The 19,522-nt window shown below is 40.8% G+C and overlaps 1 protein-coding gene across 1 annotated transcript; it reads right to left on the bottom strand.

Annotated features, from left to right (window-relative positions):
• Positions 1-11,045: 11,045 nt before the first annotated feature.
• On the bottom strand, positions 11,046-13,199 carry LOC147423265 (uncharacterized). Its single transcript, XM_086501713.1, has one exon. The coding sequence runs from the start codon at positions 13,012-13,014 to the stop codon at positions 11,431-11,433; it is 1,584 nt and encodes a 527-aa protein (XP_086357839.1). The 5' UTR covers positions 13,015-13,199; the 3' UTR covers positions 11,046-11,430.
• Positions 13,200-19,522: the final 6,323 nt, after the last annotated feature.

The raw sequence follows: 19,522 nt of genomic DNA, 5'->3' as shown, positions 1-19,522 counted from the left end.
GGTGGCACGGAATTGCCACTATTTTTTTTTTCTCTCGGGCGTCGCTATAAGTGTCGCTATATAAGGCTCTGCAACGTTGCTATGAACGTCGCTATAGGTGGCCTATAAACGTCGCTACGATCGTCGCTATAGGCGTAGCTATATAGCGACGTCCCCGTATCGATGCTGTTAGCGACAGTCTTAGCGACGCCAGGGAGTATAAAAACCCAATGTATTATCATCGCTAACAACGTCACAAGTGCACACAACCTCTTGTAGTTCCCCCTAAAACAATAGGCCCACAAGGTATCAACATGGACAATATCCTAGGATACCTAAGAAGTAGGTATACAACATAACAACATTGAAAGATGCTAAAGTCTACCATAACTCTCAAGAGGATATAAAACAAAGACGGATCTCAAAGGACCTTCCTCTTGGACAAGGACTCTACACAGGTTATACAAAGATCTGGCTACCAGTTAACCACAAGCCAACAACAACTACACTAAACCTACATGAAGATCTCAATAGCTCAACAAGACCTAGAGCGAAGCAAAGTCAACAATGGAGATACAAAGGTCATCAAGAGATTTGGATTCTGAAGTCTTTCAATGCTCCTGGTCAAAATCCAAATGCCGAGAGTGAAGGGAGGCCTACAACAACATCAAAGACTCCTATCAATAGGCCCAAGTGCAGAATCAAACAGATAATGGAGTCTTCACAATTGAAGAAGGACAACCCAACCAACGCGAATGCAGATTCAAAGATGATGAAACATGTATGGCAAAAGAAACCTTCAATGCCAACTTGGTCCCTCACTAATCCTCTTTTTGAGGATTCACGCTTACTTTTACCTGAGGAAATGTTTGTAGTAAGCACCAGAATGTAAAAAGTCAAGTCGTCAAGGTGCAAAAAACACTCTTTGGCATAGTGGCTGTTGAGCGATAAAATGCGCAAAGCATTAGTCCCAAAGCTTCAAGTCAAATTAAACTCTGTGGTAATAGTCGTAGTTATTATGCTTACGTTCAAGCTTAAAGAGTTGAGCATATTTAAATCATGTCGCTCATGTTGGATGAGATGAGCATAAGAGTCGAAGTTTATTAACTTACAATTCGTGGAGTGTCGTAAAGTCCAACACTCACGCACAGTGCACAGTAAGATGAGAGCACATATCTTCGTCAACGAAAACCATTCTTAAAGGGGTGCCAGCTTGCAAAGCCATGTCATATGCTTTTATAGCTACACCATCTTTCTAAAGAACCCCTCATAATTCTTCTTGCACATCATATTGTTTCAAATGCATTTCTGTGTATGCATAAATAGGATGTCCAAACATTGGACATATGCATTAGACACTCTTTTTGCTTCCACCTATGTACCTTGAGTGTACTACAACAGGCAAACCAATGTTCCATCATGCTACCCTTTCATATTTGCTGCCTTTTTAATTCCATATCTATGAGTAAATAATCCCTTGAGTACTTTATTAATATTTCCCATGCTAATAAGTACTCTAATAATGCACGTATCCCAAAGGTACTTTTTTCCCAATGGGTTATTTCCCTTTGGTCATCCAAGTACTAAACCCTAATTTAGAACCTCATCATTCTACATCCCTTGTATATATTGTTCATAAATAAACAGAAGCCTCCTCATTATGCTATTACAACGGACAAATGCAACACCATCTCTCACATCATACCTGTTCGGACCAATGAAGATGCTACAACAAATTGAATCTCATCAACAAATGAAGACCTAGATCTAAGAAAAGTCAACAATGGAGTTTCAAAGGTCATCAAGAGATTTGGATTCTGAAGTCTTTCAATGCTCCTGGTCAAAATCCAAATGCCGACAGTGAACGGAGGCCTACAAAAACATCAAAGACTCCTATCAATAGGCCCAAGTGCAGAATCAAACATGAAGATCTCAATAGCTCAACAAGACCTAGAGCGAAGCAAAGTCAACAATGGAGATACAAAGGTCATCAAGAGATTTGGATTCTGAAGTCTTTTAATGCTTCTGGTCAAAATCCAAATGCCGAGAGTGAACGGAGGCCTACAACAACATCAAAGACTCCTATCAATAGGCCCAAGTGCAGAATCAAACACATAATGGAGTCTTCACAATTGAAGAAGGACAACCCAACCAACGCGAATGCAGATTCAAAGATGATGAAACATGTATGACAAAAGAAACCTTCAATGCCAACTTGGTCTTTCACTAATCCTCTTTTTGAGGATTCACGCTTACTTTTACCTGAAGAAATGTTTGTAGTAAGCACCAGAATGTAAAAAGTCAAGTCGTCAAGGTGCAAAAAACACTCTTTGGCATAGTGGCTGTTGAGCCATAAAATGCGCAAAGCATTAGTCCCAAAGCTTCAAGTCAAATTAAACTCTATGGTAAGAGTCGTAGTTATTATGCTTACATTCAAGCTTGAAGAGTTGAGCATATTTAAATCATGTCGCTCATGTTGGATGAGATGAGCATAAGAGTTGAAGTCTATTAACTTACAATTGGTGGAGTGTCGTAAAGTCTTGCACTCACGCACTGCACAGTAAAATGAGAGCACATATCTTCGTCAACGAAAACCATTCTTAAAGGGGTGCCAGCTTGCAAAGCCATGTCATATGCTTTTATAGCTACACCATCTTTCTGAAGAATCGCTCAGAATTCTTCTTGCACAACATATTGTTTCCCATGCATTTCTGTGTATGCATAAATAGGATGTCCCAACATTGGACATATGCATTAGACACTCTTTTTGCTTCCACCTGTGTACCTTGAGTGTACTACAACAGGCAAACCAATGTTTCATCATGCTACCCTTTCATATTTGCTGCTTTTTTAATTCCATATCTATGAGTAAATAATCCCTTGAGTACTTTATTAATATTTCCCATGCTAATAAGTACTCTAATAATGCACGTATCCCAAAGGTACTTTTTTCCCAGTGGGTTATTTCCCTTTGGTTATCCAAGTACTAAACCCTAATTTAGAACCTCATCATTCTACTTTCCTTGTATATATTGTTCATAAATAAACAGAAGCCTCCTCATTATGCTATTACAACGGACAAATGCAACACCATCTCTCAAATCAGACCTGTTCAGACCAATGAAGATGCTACAACAAATTGAATCTCATCAACAAATGAAGACCTAGAGCGAAGCAAAGTCAACAATGGAGATACAAAGGTCATCAAGAGATTTGGATTCTGAAGTCTTTCAATGCTCCTGGTCAAAATCCAAATGCCGAGAGTGAAGGGAGGCCTACAACAACATCAAAGACTCCTATCAATAGGCCCAAGTGCAGAATCAAACAGATAATGGAGTCTTCACAATTGAAGAAGGACAACCCAACCAACGCGAATGCAGATTCAAAGATGATGAAACATGTATGGCAAAAGAAACCTTCAATGCCAACTTGGTCCCTCACTAATCCTCTTTTTGAGGATTCACGCTTACTTTTACCTGAGGAAATGTTTGTAGTAAGCACCAGAATGTAAAAAGTCAAGTCGTCAAGGTGCAAAAAACACTCTTTGGCATAGTGGCTGTTGAGCGATAAAATGCGCAAAGCATTAGTCCCAAAGCTTCAAGTCAAATTAAACTCTGTGGTAATAGTCGTAGTTATTATGCTTACGTTCAAGCTGAAAGAGTTGAGCATATTTAAATCATGTCGCTCATGTTGGATGAGATGAGCATAAGAGTCGAAGTTTATTAACTTACAATTGGTGGAGTGTCGTAAAGTCTAGCACTCACGCACAGTGCACACTAAGATGAGAGCACATATCTTCGTCAACGAAAACCATTCTTAAAGGGGGTGCCAGCTTGCAAAGCCATGTTATATGCTTTTATAGCTACACCATCTTTCTGAAGAACCCCTCAGAATTCTTCTTGCACAGCATATTGTTTCCCATGGATTTCTGTGTATGCATAAATAGGATGTCCAAACATTGGACATATGCATTAGACACTCTTTTTGCTTCCACCTATGTACCTTGAGTGTACTACAACAGGCAAACCAATGTTCCATCATGCTACCCTTTCATATTTGCTGCCTTTTTAATTCCATATCTATGAGTAAATAATCCCTTGAGTACTTTATTAATATTTCCCATGCTAATAAGTACTCTAATAATGCACGTATCCCAAAGGTACTTTTTTCCCAATGGGTTATTTTCCTTTGGTCATCCAAGTACTAAACCCTAATTTAGAACCTCATCATTCTACATCCCTTGTATATATTGTTCATAAATAAACAGAAGCCTCCTCATTATGCTATTACAACGGACAAATGCAACACCATCTCTCACATCATACCTGTTCGGACCAATGAAGATGCTACAACAAATTGAATCTCATCAACAAATGAAGACCTAGATCTAAGAAAAGTCAACAATGGAGTTTCAAAGGTCATCAAGAGATTTGGATTCTGAAGTCTTTCAATGCTCCTGGTCAAAATCCAAATGCCGACAGTGAACGGAGGCCTACAAAAACATCAAAGACTCCTATCAATAGGCCCAAGTGCAGAATCAAACATGAAGATCTCAATAGCTCAACAAGACCTAGAGCGAAGCAAAGTCAACAATGGAGATACAAAGGTCATCAAGAGATTTGGATTCTGAAGTCTTTCAATGCTTCTGGTCAAAATCCAAATGCCGAGAGTGAACGGAGGCCTACAACAACATCAAAGACTCCTATCAATAGGCCCAAGTGCAGAATCAAACACATAATGGAGTCTTCACAATTGAAGAAGGACAACCCAACCAACGCGAATGCAGATTCAAAGATGATGAAACATGTATGACAAAAGAAACCTTCAATGCCAACTTGGTCTTTCACTAATCCTCTTTTTGAGGATTCACGCTTACTTTTACCTGAAGAAATGTTTGTAGTAAGCACCAGAATGTAAAAAGTCAAGTCGTCAAGGTGCAAAAAACACTCTTTGGCATAGTGGCTGTTGAGCCATAAAATGCGCAAAGCATTAGTCCCAAAGCTTCAAGTCAAATTAAACTCTATGGTAAGAGTCGTAGTTATTATGCTTACATTCAAGCTTGAAGAGTTGAGCATATTTAAATCATGTCGCTCATGTTGGATGAGATGAGCATAAGAGTTGAAGTCTATTAACTTACAATTGGTGGAGTGTCGTAAAGTCTTGCACTCACGCACTGCACAGTAAAATGAGAGCACATATCTTCGTCAACGAAAACCATTCTTAAAAGGGTGCCAGCTTGCAAAGCCATGTCATATGCTTTTATAGCTACACCATCTTTCTGAAGAATCGCTCAGAATTCTTCTTGCACAACATATTGTTTCCCATGCATTTCTGTGTATGCATAAATAGGATGTCCCAACATTGGACAAATGCATTAGACACTCTTTTTGCTTCCACCTGTGTACCTTGAGTGTACTACAACAGGCAAACCAATGTTTCATCATGCTACCCTTTCATATTTGCTGCTTTTTTAATTCCATATCTATGAGTAAATAATCCCTTGAGTACTTTATTAATATTTCCCATGCTAATAAGTACTCTAATAATGCACGTATCCCAAAGGTACTTTTTTCCCAGTGGGTTATTTCCCTTTGGTCATCCAAGTACTAAACCCTAATTTAGAACCTCATCATTCTACTTTCCTTGTATATATTGTTCATAAATAAACAGAAGCCTCCTCATTATGCTATTACAACGGACAAATGCAACACCATCTCTCAAATCAGACCTGTTCAGACCAATGAAGATGCTACAACAAATTGAATCTCATCAACAAATGAAGACCTAGAGCGAAGCAAAGTCAACAATGGAGATACAAAGGTCATCAAGAGATTTGGATTCTGAAGTCTTTCAATGCTCCTGGTCAAAATCCAAATGCCGAGAGTGAAGGGAGGCCTACAACAACATCAAAGACTCCTATCAATAGGCCCAAGTGCAGAATCAAACAGATAATGGAGTCTTCACAATTGAAGAAGGACAACCCAACCAACGCGAATGCAGATTCAAAGATGATGAAACATGTATGGCAAAAGAAACCTTCAATGCCAACTTGGTCCCTCACTAATCCTCTTTTTGAGGATTCACGCTTACTTTTACCTGAGGAAATGTTTGTAGTAAGCACCAGAATGTAAAAAGTCAAGTCGTCAAGGTGCAAAAAACACTCTTTGGCATAGTGGCTGTTGAGCGATAAAATGCGCAAAGCATTAGTCCCAAAGCTTCAAGTCAAATTAAACTCTGTGGTAATAGTCGTAGTTATTATGCTTACGTTCAAGCTGAAAGAGTTGAGCATATTTAAATCATGTCGCTCATGTTGGATGAGATGAGCATAAGAGTCGAAGTTTATTAACTTACAATTGGTGGAGTGTCGTAAAGTCTAGCACTCACGCACAGTGCACACTAAGATGAGAGCACATATCTTCGTCAACGAAAACCATTCTTAAAGGGGGTGCCAGCTTGCAAAGCCATGTCATATGCTTTTATAGCTACACCATCTTTCTGAAGAACCCCTCAGAATTCTTCTTGCACAGCATATTGTTTCCCATGGATTTTTGTGTATGCATAAATAGGATGTCCGAACATTGGACATATGCATTAGACACTCTTTTTGCTTCCACCTATGTACCTTGAGTGTACTACAACATGCAAACCAATGTTCCATCATGCTACCCTTTCATATTTGTTGCCTTTTTAATTCCATATCTATGAGTAAATAATCCCTTGAGTACTTTATTAATATTTCCCATGCTAATGAGTACTCTAATAATGCACGTATCCCAAAGGTACTTTTTTCCCAGTGGGTTATTTCCCTTTGGTCATCCAAGTACTAAACCCTAATTTAGAACCTCATCATTCTACATCCCTTGTATATATTGTTCATAAATAAACAGAAGCCTCCTCATTATGCTATTACAACGGACAAATGCAACACCATCTCTCACATCAGACCTGTTCGGACCAATGAAGATGCTACAACAAATTGAATCTCATCAATAAATGAAGACCTAGAGCGAAGAAAAGTCAACAATGGAGATACAAAGGTCAGATGGAGATTTGGATTCTGAAGTCTTTCAATGCTCCTGGTCAAAATCCAAATGCCGACAGTGAACGGAGGCCTACAACAACATCAAAGACTCCTATCAATAGGCCCAAGTGCAGAATCAAACATGAAGATCTCAATAGCTCAACAAGACCTAGAGCGAAGCAAAGTCAACAATGGAGATACAAAGGTCATCAAGAGATTTGGATTCTGAAGTCTTTCAATGCTCCTGGTCAAAATCCAAATGCCGAGAGTGAACGGAGGCCTACAACAACATCAAAGACTCCTATCAATAGGCCCAAGTGCAGAATCAAACAGATAATGGAGTCTTCACAATTGAAGAAGGACAACCCAACCAACGCGAATGCAGATTCAAAGATGATGAAACATGTATGGCAAAAGAAACCTTCAATGCCAACTTGGTCTTTCACTAATCCTCTTTTTGAGGATTCACGCTTACTTTTACCTGAAGAAGTGTTTGTAGTAAGCACCAGAATGTAAAAAGTCAAGTCGTCAAGGTGCAAAAAACACTCTTTGGCATAGTGGCTGTTGAGCCATAAAATGCGCAAAGCATTAGTCCCAAAGCTTCAAGTCAAATTAAACTCTGTGGTAAGAGTCGTAGTTATTATGTTTACGTTCAAGCTTGAAGAGTTGAGCATATTTAGATCATGTCGCTCATGTTGGATGAGATGAGCATAAGAGTCGAAGTCTATTAACTTACAATTGGTGGAGTGTCGTAAAGTCTAGCACTCACGCACAGTGCACAGTAAGATGAGAGCACATATCTTCGTCAACGAAAACCATTCTTAAAGGGGTGCCAGCTTGCAAAGCCATGTCATATGCTTTTATAGATACACCATCTTTCTGAAGAACCCCTCAGAATTCTTCTTGCACAGCATATTGTTTCCCATGCATTTCTGTGTATACATAAGTAGGATGTCCCAACATTGGACATATGCATTAGACACTCTTTTTTCTTCGACCTATGTACCTTGAGTGTACTACAACAGGCAAACCAATGTTCCATCATGCTACCCTTTCATATTTGCTGCCTTTTCAATTCCATATCTATGAGTAAATAATCCCTTGAGTACTTTATTAATATTTCCCATGCTAATAAGTACTCTAATAATGCACGTATCCCAAAGGTACTTTTTTCCCAGTGGGTTATTTCCCTTTGGTCATCCAAGTACTAAACCCTAATTTAGAACCTCATCATTCTACTTCCCTTGTATATATTGTTCATAAATAAACAGAAGCCTCCTCATTATGCTATTACAACGGACAAATGCAACACCATCTCTCACATTAGACCTGTTCGGACCAATGAAGATGCTACAACAAATTGAATCTCATCAACAAATGAAGACCTAGAGCGAAGAAAAGTCAACAATGGAGATACAAAGGTCATCAAGAGATTTGGATTCTGAAGTCTTTCAATGCTCCTGGTCAAAATCCAAATGCCGACAGTGGACGGAGGCCTACAACAACATCAAAGACTCCTATCAATAGGCCCAAGTGCAGAATCAAACATGAAGATCTCAATAGCTCAACAATACCTAGAGCGAAGCAAAGTCAACAATGGAGATACAAAGGTCATCAAGAGATTTGGATTCTGAAGTCTTTCAATGCTCCTGGTCAAAATCCAAATGCCGAGAGTGAACGGAGGCCTACAACAACATCAAAGACTCCTATCAATAGGCCTAAGTGCAGAATCAAACAGAAAATGGAGTCTTCACAATTGATGAAGGACAACCCAACCAACGCGAATGCAGATTCAAAGATGATGAAACATGTATGGCAAAAGAAACCTTCAATGCCAACTTGGTCTTTCACTAATCCTCTTTTTGAGGATTCACGCTTACTTTTACCTGAAGAAATGTTTGTAGTAAGCACCAGAATGTAAAAAGTCAAGTCATCAAGGTGCAAAAAACACTCTTTGGCATAGTGGCTGTTGAGCCATAAAATGCGCAAAGCATTAGTCCCAAAGCTTCAAGTCAAATTAAACTCTGTGGTAAGAGTCGTAGTTATTATGCTTACGTTCAAGCTTGAAGAGTTGAGCATATTTAAATCATGTCGCTCATGTTGGATGAGATGAGCATAAGAGTCGAAGTCTATTAACTTACAATTGGTGGAGTGTCGTAAATTCTAGCACTCATGGACAATGCACAGTAAGATGAGAGCACATAACTTCGTCAACAAAAACCATTCTTAAAGGGGTGCCAGCTTGCATACACCATCTTTCTGAAGAATCCCTCAGAATTCTTCTTGCACAACATATTGTTTCCCATGCATTTCTGTGTATGCATAAATAGGATGTCCCAACATTGGACATATGCATTAGACACTCTTTTTGCTTCCACCTATGTACCTTGAGTGTACTACAACATGCAAACCAATGTTCCATCATGCTACCCTTTCATATTTGCTGCTTTTTTAATTCCATATCTATGAGTAAATAATCCCTTGAGTACTTTATTAATATTTCCCATGCTAATAAGTGCTCCAATAATGCATGTATCCCAAGGGTACTTTTTTCCTAGTCGGTTATTTCCCTTTGGTCATCCAAGTACTAAACCCTAATTTAGAACCTCATCATTCTACTTCCCTTGTATATATTGTTCATAAATAAACAGAAGCCTCCTCATTATACTATTACAACGGACAAATGCAACACCATCTCTCACATCAGACCTGTTCGGACCAATGAAGATGCTACAACAAATTGAATCTCATCAACAAAGGAAGACAATCAGCCCATCAACAAGCAATCAAATCCTTCCACAGCTTCCACGGACACTTTTCAACTTCGCTCGAGGACGGACACTAAAATCGGAAGGAGGGAATCTTAACTGAGTGAACGTCAGTTAACAAGAGCTGCTGAAGACCGAAAACGTATGAATGCATAGTTACATTCGCGATCTTCAATTGGCTTCATAGTTACAAGATTCGACTCACATGGTTCTATAGGTGACAAGGAAGAGCATAATTTACATTTAGGCACCCAAATTCATTCCCGTCGTAGTTGCCTTGGGCTTTCAATAGTCGCGTAAGAATCCAACGTAGCGTTTTTTTACATTTCTTGGGACGAGTGAGGCATCTATTACACGGTTTCTGTTTTGAACCAAATCGAGCATCGAAAGTGGTCGTTAACAAAGCTTTAGGGACCAATTTCTATGTTTCCCTTGACAACTCACCGTGAGTCTTGGGTGCCTCATTCTTTGTTTCAACCACGGAAGTTGAAGCTCCAGAGGGTTGTGCTATAGGTACAGATGTTTCAACCTCTTGGATATGAAATTGATGGATAGCACCACCACTTGGAGGGTAAATGAGCCTCATATCTCTCTCTCTCTCTCTCTCTCTCTCTCTCATGGCATAGCTTAGTGCCATGAGGGAGTGTTGCCGATAGATGCTGCAAAACCGTGAAGAGATTGAAGGGGCAAACAAATGGGTGAAGCCATAGAACGAGAAAGTTACAGCCTCCTGCCTTTCAAAGGCTTCCTACAGAGGCATACATGACCATTATATCAACAACAAGGCTGATGATGATCTCAACTCAGGTCGTCCAACAGGAATACATGCCCTTAAGGAGATGCAGAGATTAAGGAAACTAGCACCCCATGAATCTTAATTCACTACCTTCACTTCAAGCATTAAACACCCAATGGCTTCTCTGTAACTTGCTTTCTTGATCAGAGAAACAACGGACTTTGCCATGGTTCCTAATTTATAAAGTCCTCACCAGCTGCCCATAGCAAGTGAATGTGGATATTAATTCCCAGGTTCAAGTGCAAGCAAGCAAGGCATTTATATATATTGATGGGTGCCTGCACGGGCATGCAATGGTTAAAACAAAGCATGCTAGTGATTCTCAAGACCTGTTCTCCTACACAGACACACACACAAAAGAAAGAGAGAGAGAGAGAGAGAGAGAGAGAGAGAGAGAGAGAGAGAGACAGACACAGACACAAAAGAAAGAGAGAGAGAGAGAGAGAGAGAGAGAGAGAGAGAGAGAGAGAGAGAAATTAGAGTTAAAGCCAATACAGGCTGCTTTAATATTGTCGAATTTGTTTAAATTTACAGCTTGAACAGTTATCAATTTACATTCATGAACGGCAGCTGGTGCTGTAGATCATGCCAGTAGTGGGCTAAATAAAGAGCAGCTTGTCTCAATAATATATAACGGTTCTGCAGGCTGGCTGGTAGGCAAACATTATGATTAGCAGCTGCAGCGCCGCCATGGCATTCGTGTCGATTATATTATCCCTAATTAGTTAACCTCCACTTCATGCAAATGTTGAGGGTTTTTGGGGAACCCTGACATATATAGTGTCCTGGCATCTCCACAATATAATATAGGGGACTCGGGAGTAGGCACCTCACCTTACCATATAGAATTAGCTGCAGGAGGTCGACTATTGTGGGAATACTCCAACTTGGACGGCAATATTGGCCGTGTTCATGTGTACAGCTTGTCGAGCAGCATATTGTGTTGGAATAACATATGGTCCCAGACCCGGTGGTGGCAGCCTTCGAATCAGGGCCTGATCATGCACAAATGCATGCTGAGCCGGAGCTGGGCCGGCAGCAGTAGCTAAATATTGATCACATAAGTAGTTTCTCGGTGCAAAACCTGGCGGCGGAGCTATAATATAATTCAGAGCATGTGGAAGTAATATGGCTGAATTATGAGGCGTGGCTTGCTGATCAGTACAACTAGGTACTCTGCACTCCAGATTAACATTCTGCATGTTGACATAGTTTCTCGGTGCAAAACCTGGCGGCGGAGCAAGTAATATGGCTGAATTATGAGGCGTGGGTTGCTGATCAGTACAACTAGGTACTCTGCACTCCAGATTAACATTCTGCATGTTGACATATCCAGTCATAAGTTTGCTGCCAATATTATTGAGGGCGTATTTTGGGATGGCTCCGAAACCTGGCGGTGGCGTCAACTTATGAAGATGGACTGCGTGAGGGCTTGCCCTGGCATCTCCACACTTATACATGAATCCTTGTCTGCCTGTAGCAGTTGAAGTCGGTGATGGTGGCTGCCCATGAACTATATCTTTCTCTGCACTAGTTATTCGATGATTCATGCGATGCAAATATTCAAATTTCTCCCCCTGCTTATCCACACAGTTTCTGTCACATTTTCTGTTGACATACTCCAACTTTGTCCAGTCAATGTTCTTGAACCATCGATGTTCCTTGATGTCATGGGCTGTCCTGAGGCGCTTGTTGGGGTCCTTGTGCAGCAAGCCTTTAAGCAGAGAATGGGCATCCCTAGACAAGTATGTGGGCAACCTCGGTCGTCGCGTCAGCACCTCTTGGCATACTTTGTCCTCATCAATATCGCAACCGCGCTTGCCAAAGGGCAGGCAACCAGCCACCATCTCAAAGAAGAGCACCCCAACACTCCACCAATCCAAAGCAAAGCCATACTCCTTGCCTTGCAACATCTCGGGCGCCATGAAAAAGTATGTTCCACAAGGAGACGAGCGCATCTTTCCAGATTCTTCTGAAGACTGGCAACCAATTATGTCCACAGCTAAGCCGAAGTCAGCGAGCTTGACATGGCCGTCATAGTCGAGGAGGATGTTCTCCGGCTTGATGTCGCGATGGAGGATGCCGTGCGAGTGCAGGTGAGCGACGGCGGACACGATCTCCGCCAAGCAACTGCAAGCATGGGCTTCCGCAAAGGGGCCATCTTCCTCAAGTTGGGAGAGGAGGTCTCCACCATCCAGGAAGTCGAGGAGGAGGTGGGCCTGTTTGCTGGAGAGGAAAGAATCCCAGAGACGAAGGATGTGAGGATGGGGGTCCAATTGCAAGCGAGACAGGATATGGCGCTCATCCCTGATGGAGCGGAACTTGGCAATGTTGACGCTCTTGAGGGCGAAAATGCGATGGGTGAGCTTGTGCTGCACCTGATAAACCTTGCCAAAGCCGCCCTCTCCAACCTGCCGCAAGATGGTGAAGTCGTTGATGCTGCTGTTCATTCGATGATCTCGTAATACCCTAAAATAAATATTCTGAAGGTAGGCGGGTCACCTGCTGCTTATAAGCTGTCGACGAAGACGTATCCCAAGGTCAAGAATCCGCAGAAGCAGCTGCTGCTCTAGGCTCCGATCAGCTGCGTAGTTTGTTTTGTAATAAGCAAATCGCCCATGCGTCGGGACTTGGGTGCTTTTCACGCTTCAGCGCGGCATTTAGAAATCAATGGAAACATCAAGCACTAAAATTTTAGAGGTACATCTCAAAATTTGTAGGTGGGACTACCGTAAACCTAAGGCCTCGTTCAGGATTTCCGACTCACAAAGCCCATAGATATGGCTGACGTGTGTGTGTGTGTGGGGCTCGAGAGAATCTCTTTTCGAAAAACTTAGCTAGCTTGCACTGGACGAGAAATTTTAGAGGTAAGTCCACTAAATTTGAAGGTTTTCTCGCCTTAGAATTGAGGTAAGTCTCAAAATTTGCAAGTGGGACTACACTGAAACTAAGGCCGATGCAAATAGGAGAGCTCTTCCCGCACCCAACTTTCATGTGGGTGGCACCAACCCCCCATACACAGAGCATTCCACCCTTTAGCAGAGTGGGAAAGTTATCCGTGGTGTTCGATATATTCATTGGCTTAGATTTGCATCTAGAGCTTGAGCATAGAGTCTATTTCTATAGCTCTTATGAGAGAGAGAGAGAGAGAGAGAGAGAGAGAGAGAGAGAGATCCTGCTTTACTTGAGAGAGTATGTGAGAGGAGCAAGAGAACCAAAAATCCAACAAGCTTCTCGTTATATGCTTGTACACTAGTGTTAAATTAGAATGATTAGCCTACACTTGTTCTAGACTCCTAGCTTACTTTGCATGAAGAAAGCCCCCCCCTCCCCGGTCTTTGGACTCTTCTTGGCAAGTAGAGAGACCACATGTACACACACTTGTTAAGTCCACACAAAGAAAGTGTGTGCTACTTTGTACATGTGGCCTAGCCAAGCTTAGTAAACAAAGACTAGAATGAACTTACTAAATGAGGAAGGGATGGTTCAACCATAGCTTTAGCTTCTTCCTTTCATTTATTGAAAACCATAAACTCACCCTTTTATTAATTAGCTTAGGTTGTGAACCGCGACTATATCCTGCCTGCTAAATTAGGATAAACTTTGGTAAAAATAAAACTCACTCTTTGGGCTTAGAAACTTTCTTCTCCTATGAGAAACCTTAGCACAATGCTGTGGAGGTGTCGCTAAGTTGCTCCCAGAATCTACTACATTTAGACCTGCTAAATTTAGATAATTTGTAGCAAGTTAGAATTTACTCCTAATGCTTCCTAGACGTCATATTTGGAGTTTAAAGAGTTATTTGAATGAGTTGAGCTTATCACAATCACTTTTCATTAAGTTTAGACTCCTATAATTACTCTTAGGCTTCTCCTTTGTCTTATACATTTGATCAAGGCTGCTCGGGATACATTTACCTTTCCTTGACATGTACCTATGATTGAGATAACTATTTTGCAATTATCCTTGCTCTTTTATGTACTTTCTCCATTTGGTCCCAAGCCTTGATAATTTGGTCCATCATCACTTAGTCAATTTCACTTGTTCTATTTTTATTTTCTCTGGCCTAAAGGGAATCTTGTAAGGTATGAGCTTTGTCCTAGAGTCACTAGAGTATGAGTAAATGAGAGAAGAGTGGAATTATTCCACATGTAGTGGTGTAAATTTATGTTACCCAAATTTGCCTTCATTTCAACTTTTGTAATGTCAGTTTGATTGTACAACTTATTCACGGCAAGGTTATTATAGTGTTGGACGTCTGATCTGTGAGTATAAATTATCATAGTAGAGTTGTTATGTAGTCATGTACATGTGCTTCGATTTATCTATAATACCTGCACCCAAGGTACAATTAATCTCAGTAAACCTCGGGCCTCATGCCTCAGGCATCTGTAATACATGCACCCAAGGTACAATTAATCTTAGTAAACCTCAGTAAACCTCAGGCCTCGTTCGGGATTTCCGGCTCACAAAGCCCATAGATATAGTTGACGTGTGTGTGTGTGGCTCGAGAGAATCTCTTTTCGAAAAACTTAGCTAGCTTGCACTGGACGAGAAATTTTAGATGTAAGTCCACTAAATTTGAAGGTTTTCTCGCCTTCAAATCTAAAATTTAGAGGTAAATCTCAAAATTTGCAAGTGGGACTATATTGAAACTAAGGCTGATGCAAAAAGGACAACTCTTCCCGGACCCAACTTTCTTGTGGGTGGCACCTGCAACCCCCTATACACAGAGCATTCCACCCTTTAGCAGAGTGGGAAAGTTATCCGTGGTGTTCGATATATTCTAGCCTGCTATTGAGAGGCATTTCGATGCTAAGAGCACTATTAGCTTTGCTTAGGAAGCATTGCACGGGGTGACCTTCAATGTCTTTGAATCTAATTCTTACTTTTAGATTCAACTAAATCTGAATATGAAAGGAGAGAGTTTTCCTTAAGACAAAGATAGCAAGGGGATTATATGATGTGCTGGGTGGATTTATTTACACAGTTACACAAAAAAAAAATATTATCATGCACAGAATTCAAAGAGAATACACAGTTAATATTGACAACTCAATGAGCACCGGATTTTCTTGGAGCCGGTCCCCACTCCAAAAGGACTTGTATTATAATTCTCTCAAACGAGAGCTTTGATTCAGACATGGCCAATAGGGCTAGGTTCTTGTGTGAGCAGTTAGAACTCAAATATGTACAATTTTCATTCAAAAAACATTTCAACGGGCTTAGGGAAAATCACACAAGAGAATGTATATCCAGAATTGTGAAAGAGGATGGTACAATGGTGACACAATCAGAGCTACTTATGGAATAATGTAAAGGGTACTTTGAGGGTATTTTGAATAGGGAGGTGGATAGGTCTCCTGAAAGACAACAAGTTTTAGATCTCTCCCTTTTTGTAGTTAGTCCATGTACCAGAAGACTTGAGCAACAAATTTGATCAAGAAAAGATGCAATGGGCTCTTAAAAAATTGGCAAATGATTAGACTCTTGGTGTTTTGGATTAACCAAGGTATTCTGGGATAAGCTAAAATCATTAGTTACTGCAGTTATAGATAAGATCGCGCTAACTCAACATATATATGGAAGACTTTTTCCGCCTCCCTTTCTAGATGGAGACCCATCACCATGATCGGCATATTGTATAAATTGCTAGCAAAGCAATAGCAATAGCAATTAGAACATCCCCCTTTCATAGAAAACACATACATGATTCACAATCGCAGTTCATTGGGGAAGCTATATTCTGGGCAATATATTATTTGTTATGCTTGGGATGGAGGCAGTTCAGAAGTGTGACTATAAAATTATCCTGGTGCAGCTAGATTTTGCCAAAGCATTTGACTCAGCTACATGGGATTTTGTGGTGAAAGTGATGGATAAATTAGGGTTTGGATAGAGAATTTCCAATGGCATTCAGTTATTAGGTTTGGGTGCTAGTCAATAGCAGATTATCTCCAACTATTAATTTGGGAAAGTCAATTAGGCACAGATACCCCCTCAACCCATTGTTGTTTGTTGTGATTACTCATCCTCTCTTCTGCTTTTCTGCATGCATTTGCAGCAAATATGCACTGAACATGTACTTGCAATGGGTTTGTAGATGACATGTTTAAATCTATACTCACTTGCAACTGGTTTAGATTTTAATTTGGGAAGCCTTAGTTGATAGATGTATCTAAAAGAGGATTCCTAGGGAATTTATATTCAGACACCTTGGTGATCCATTAGGAGTAGATATCTCAACAAAACAATTAATTGACTGGGTGGGAAAAGAATTTCAAGAAAAAATCTCTCCTTGGTAGTGTAGTGAATGGCGTGTTCATATTAGGCTAAGGATTGTTGTCGAGGCTATCCTAATTTCCTATCGGCTATAGTTTCTGTCTTTGCATGAGTGGTTTGACCATAGCTTGGTGAGACTCAATTCTAAATTGTTAATATTTTTTGGGGTTCCTCTAATGTTTCTTGGCTAGCTTGGGATCATTTGGAAATGCGTGTTCACTTGGGAGGACTAGGTATCTTAAATTCAAAATTGCACATGCTGTCTAGGAGGGCCACCTTGCTGAAACACATGCTGGAATCTGATACTTGCTGGGTGAGAATATTGTGGGCACTGATGGATAAGGTTGTTGTATACTTTCATGGTATGTAGGAAGTGTTCGTTTGGGAAAAAGTGTTTTATATTGCTCCTATTAAAATGTGTGGAAATACGACTAGAATCATGGTTCAATCTTGGAAAAATGATGTGTGACTTGCACGTTAATGTGTCATGCTTTTTGTTCTAGCTAGCATAAACATATCTTGTGAGCATAAGGAGAGTGATGTCCTTCACGTGTGTGGGCCTCCATCATGAACTGTAAAAATACTTTTAAAAAAATTGAACCGAAGTTCAAATGGGCTTGGACATTTATGCTTAGACGTTACTTTAAAGTAGTGCATTAGGAAGGAAATGGGATCTAAGGGGGCCTCTTTATTTGCCATGGGATTAAAAATGAGATTATGGAAGGGGAAAATGGGCAGATGCCATGTGGACTGAAACGATGGGTATGGTAGGGCCTAAAAGTAAGTGGTCATACTTGTACTCTTTTATAAAATATAAAGAGAAAATCTCTTATAAAATCAAAAAAATTAACTTTTCTCTAAATAGCAGAATTAAAACCAATCCTTTCTCTCTCTAGTGGTTTTCAGTTTCTCCCCCCTCTCTCCTAAAAGGGGATCCCTCCAAAAACATGTTGATCATTCCCTCCCTCTCTCTCTCTCTACTGTACCATCTCTCACTTCGCTTCACTTAACCTTGCAATTTTCTTCTCTTTCCTTTCTTTCAGCTTTCCCTCCCAAAAGCTCTACACTAGAAGTTTGAACCTCATTTCCCTCCTGAAGCTTATTGCATTCTCCTCAAGATGAAGTTCTCCATTTCTCCACGAGCCTCACTAAACACCTCTACCTAAAGTTGAAGATCTGCAGTATATCCTTCTATTAGATCATCCCTCTTTCTAGGTTTCTTGCTAATTCTCCATTAAGATCTCTAGAGAGGATCTACATCCCTCTCAAGTTTTGCAACATTATCTTCCCCATTAAGCCAACAAGTAGGTGGAGCAATATAGCAATAAGTGGAAACCTTCGTCTTTGTGTACCGTCAAGAATCTTGCTCTTTATACAGCTGAGAACATGGATGTGCAATGTCTAATCATAAGTGTTTGTCTGCAAGTTGTGCGACTACTCCCCATGGCATCATGAGGTACTCGACTACCTAGGAGTGTCATTGACGCCATTTCATGCAACAATGTACAAGACTATAGCGGATATTGGGTGACAATGGAGTTCAAATGAATGATGTGGGTGACAATGCAGCCGTGCTCAAGAGGTGCACACGAGGTCTCAAGGAGACACATGGCTTCTCGAGCACACCATTGGAAGGGAAGAATCATGGATTTCAAGCAAATAGAAGATGTCAAGAGGCTTGCGAAGGTGAAACATGTGTATGTTGCTTCACAACTAAAGCTAGAGATAGCAAAGGCTCCATCGAGGTTTTTTTTAAACTATAATTTTACTCCTCTTTTAAATTTTTAGGTTGTTTATTTAGTATGTTGGTTTTGTACGTTGCTTTGATGACTGTAAGACTTCCATTTCTTGTCCATGTTTGCAGATGTTTTTCCATCCGATTTTGTAGAGTGGAAGCCAATAGAGTCCTTCACAGGAACTTTTGAGGCCATCCACACTGAGCTTGGAAAGTTGCTCTATGCTTACTGTCCATCCTCTGAGCTTGCCTCACGTGACATGTTTTTTATAATCATACTTATGTCATACCTAGGAAAAATGGGTATGGTAATCTTTCTTCGGTTCACTCCACCAACCTTGGAGATTTTGGAATGGCCTAAGCCATACAATGCCTTCAACGAAGCAACCAAAAGGAGAATCGACGATATATGCAAGCAACAATGAAGTGCACCTATGGTTCCCACAAAGCCACAGTAACATGGTTTATGCCTCTTCATGTTTTTGTGTTTATCTTTGGACTTCAGAGTGTTCACATGACACCAACAATGTGGACTTGCAAAGGGGAAAGTGCAATCAACGGATTCCTTGCAATTGGATGGGAGACTATGTTAGGCCAAGGGCTAGAGGGTAGGGCCTGACCTAGGGGAATCAAGGACTTAGGCCAAGGGTCTGAAGGTGTGGATAGGGGATCCGTTTAGGGAAAAGGGAAATGGGATTTCCTATATTAGGTTGGCTGGGACGAGGATCCGGTATTCAGTCTCCCCTCGGCCTCCCCTCAGCCTTTCACTAGTATTAGAGCTCAGGGGGAGGAAGGAGAAGGAGGGTGGAAGGCATGGAAGCAAGGTCTCATGCATGGTGTTGCATGTGTGACCTCTCTCTCTCTCTCTCTCTCTCTCTCTCTCTCTCTCTCTCTCTCTCTCTCTCTCTCTCTCTCCCCCCGTTTAGGGAAAAGGTCCATGG

The sequence above is a fragment of the Adiantum capillus-veneris genome, chromosome 26, assembly GCF_014529385.1.
Source record: "Adiantum capillus-veneris isolate H3 chromosome 26, ASM1452938v2, whole genome shotgun sequence".
Lineage (NCBI taxonomy): Eukaryota > Viridiplantae > Streptophyta > Polypodiopsida > Polypodiales > Pteridaceae > Adiantum > Adiantum capillus-veneris.
This window is presented reverse-complemented; position numbering and strand designations above follow the sequence as displayed.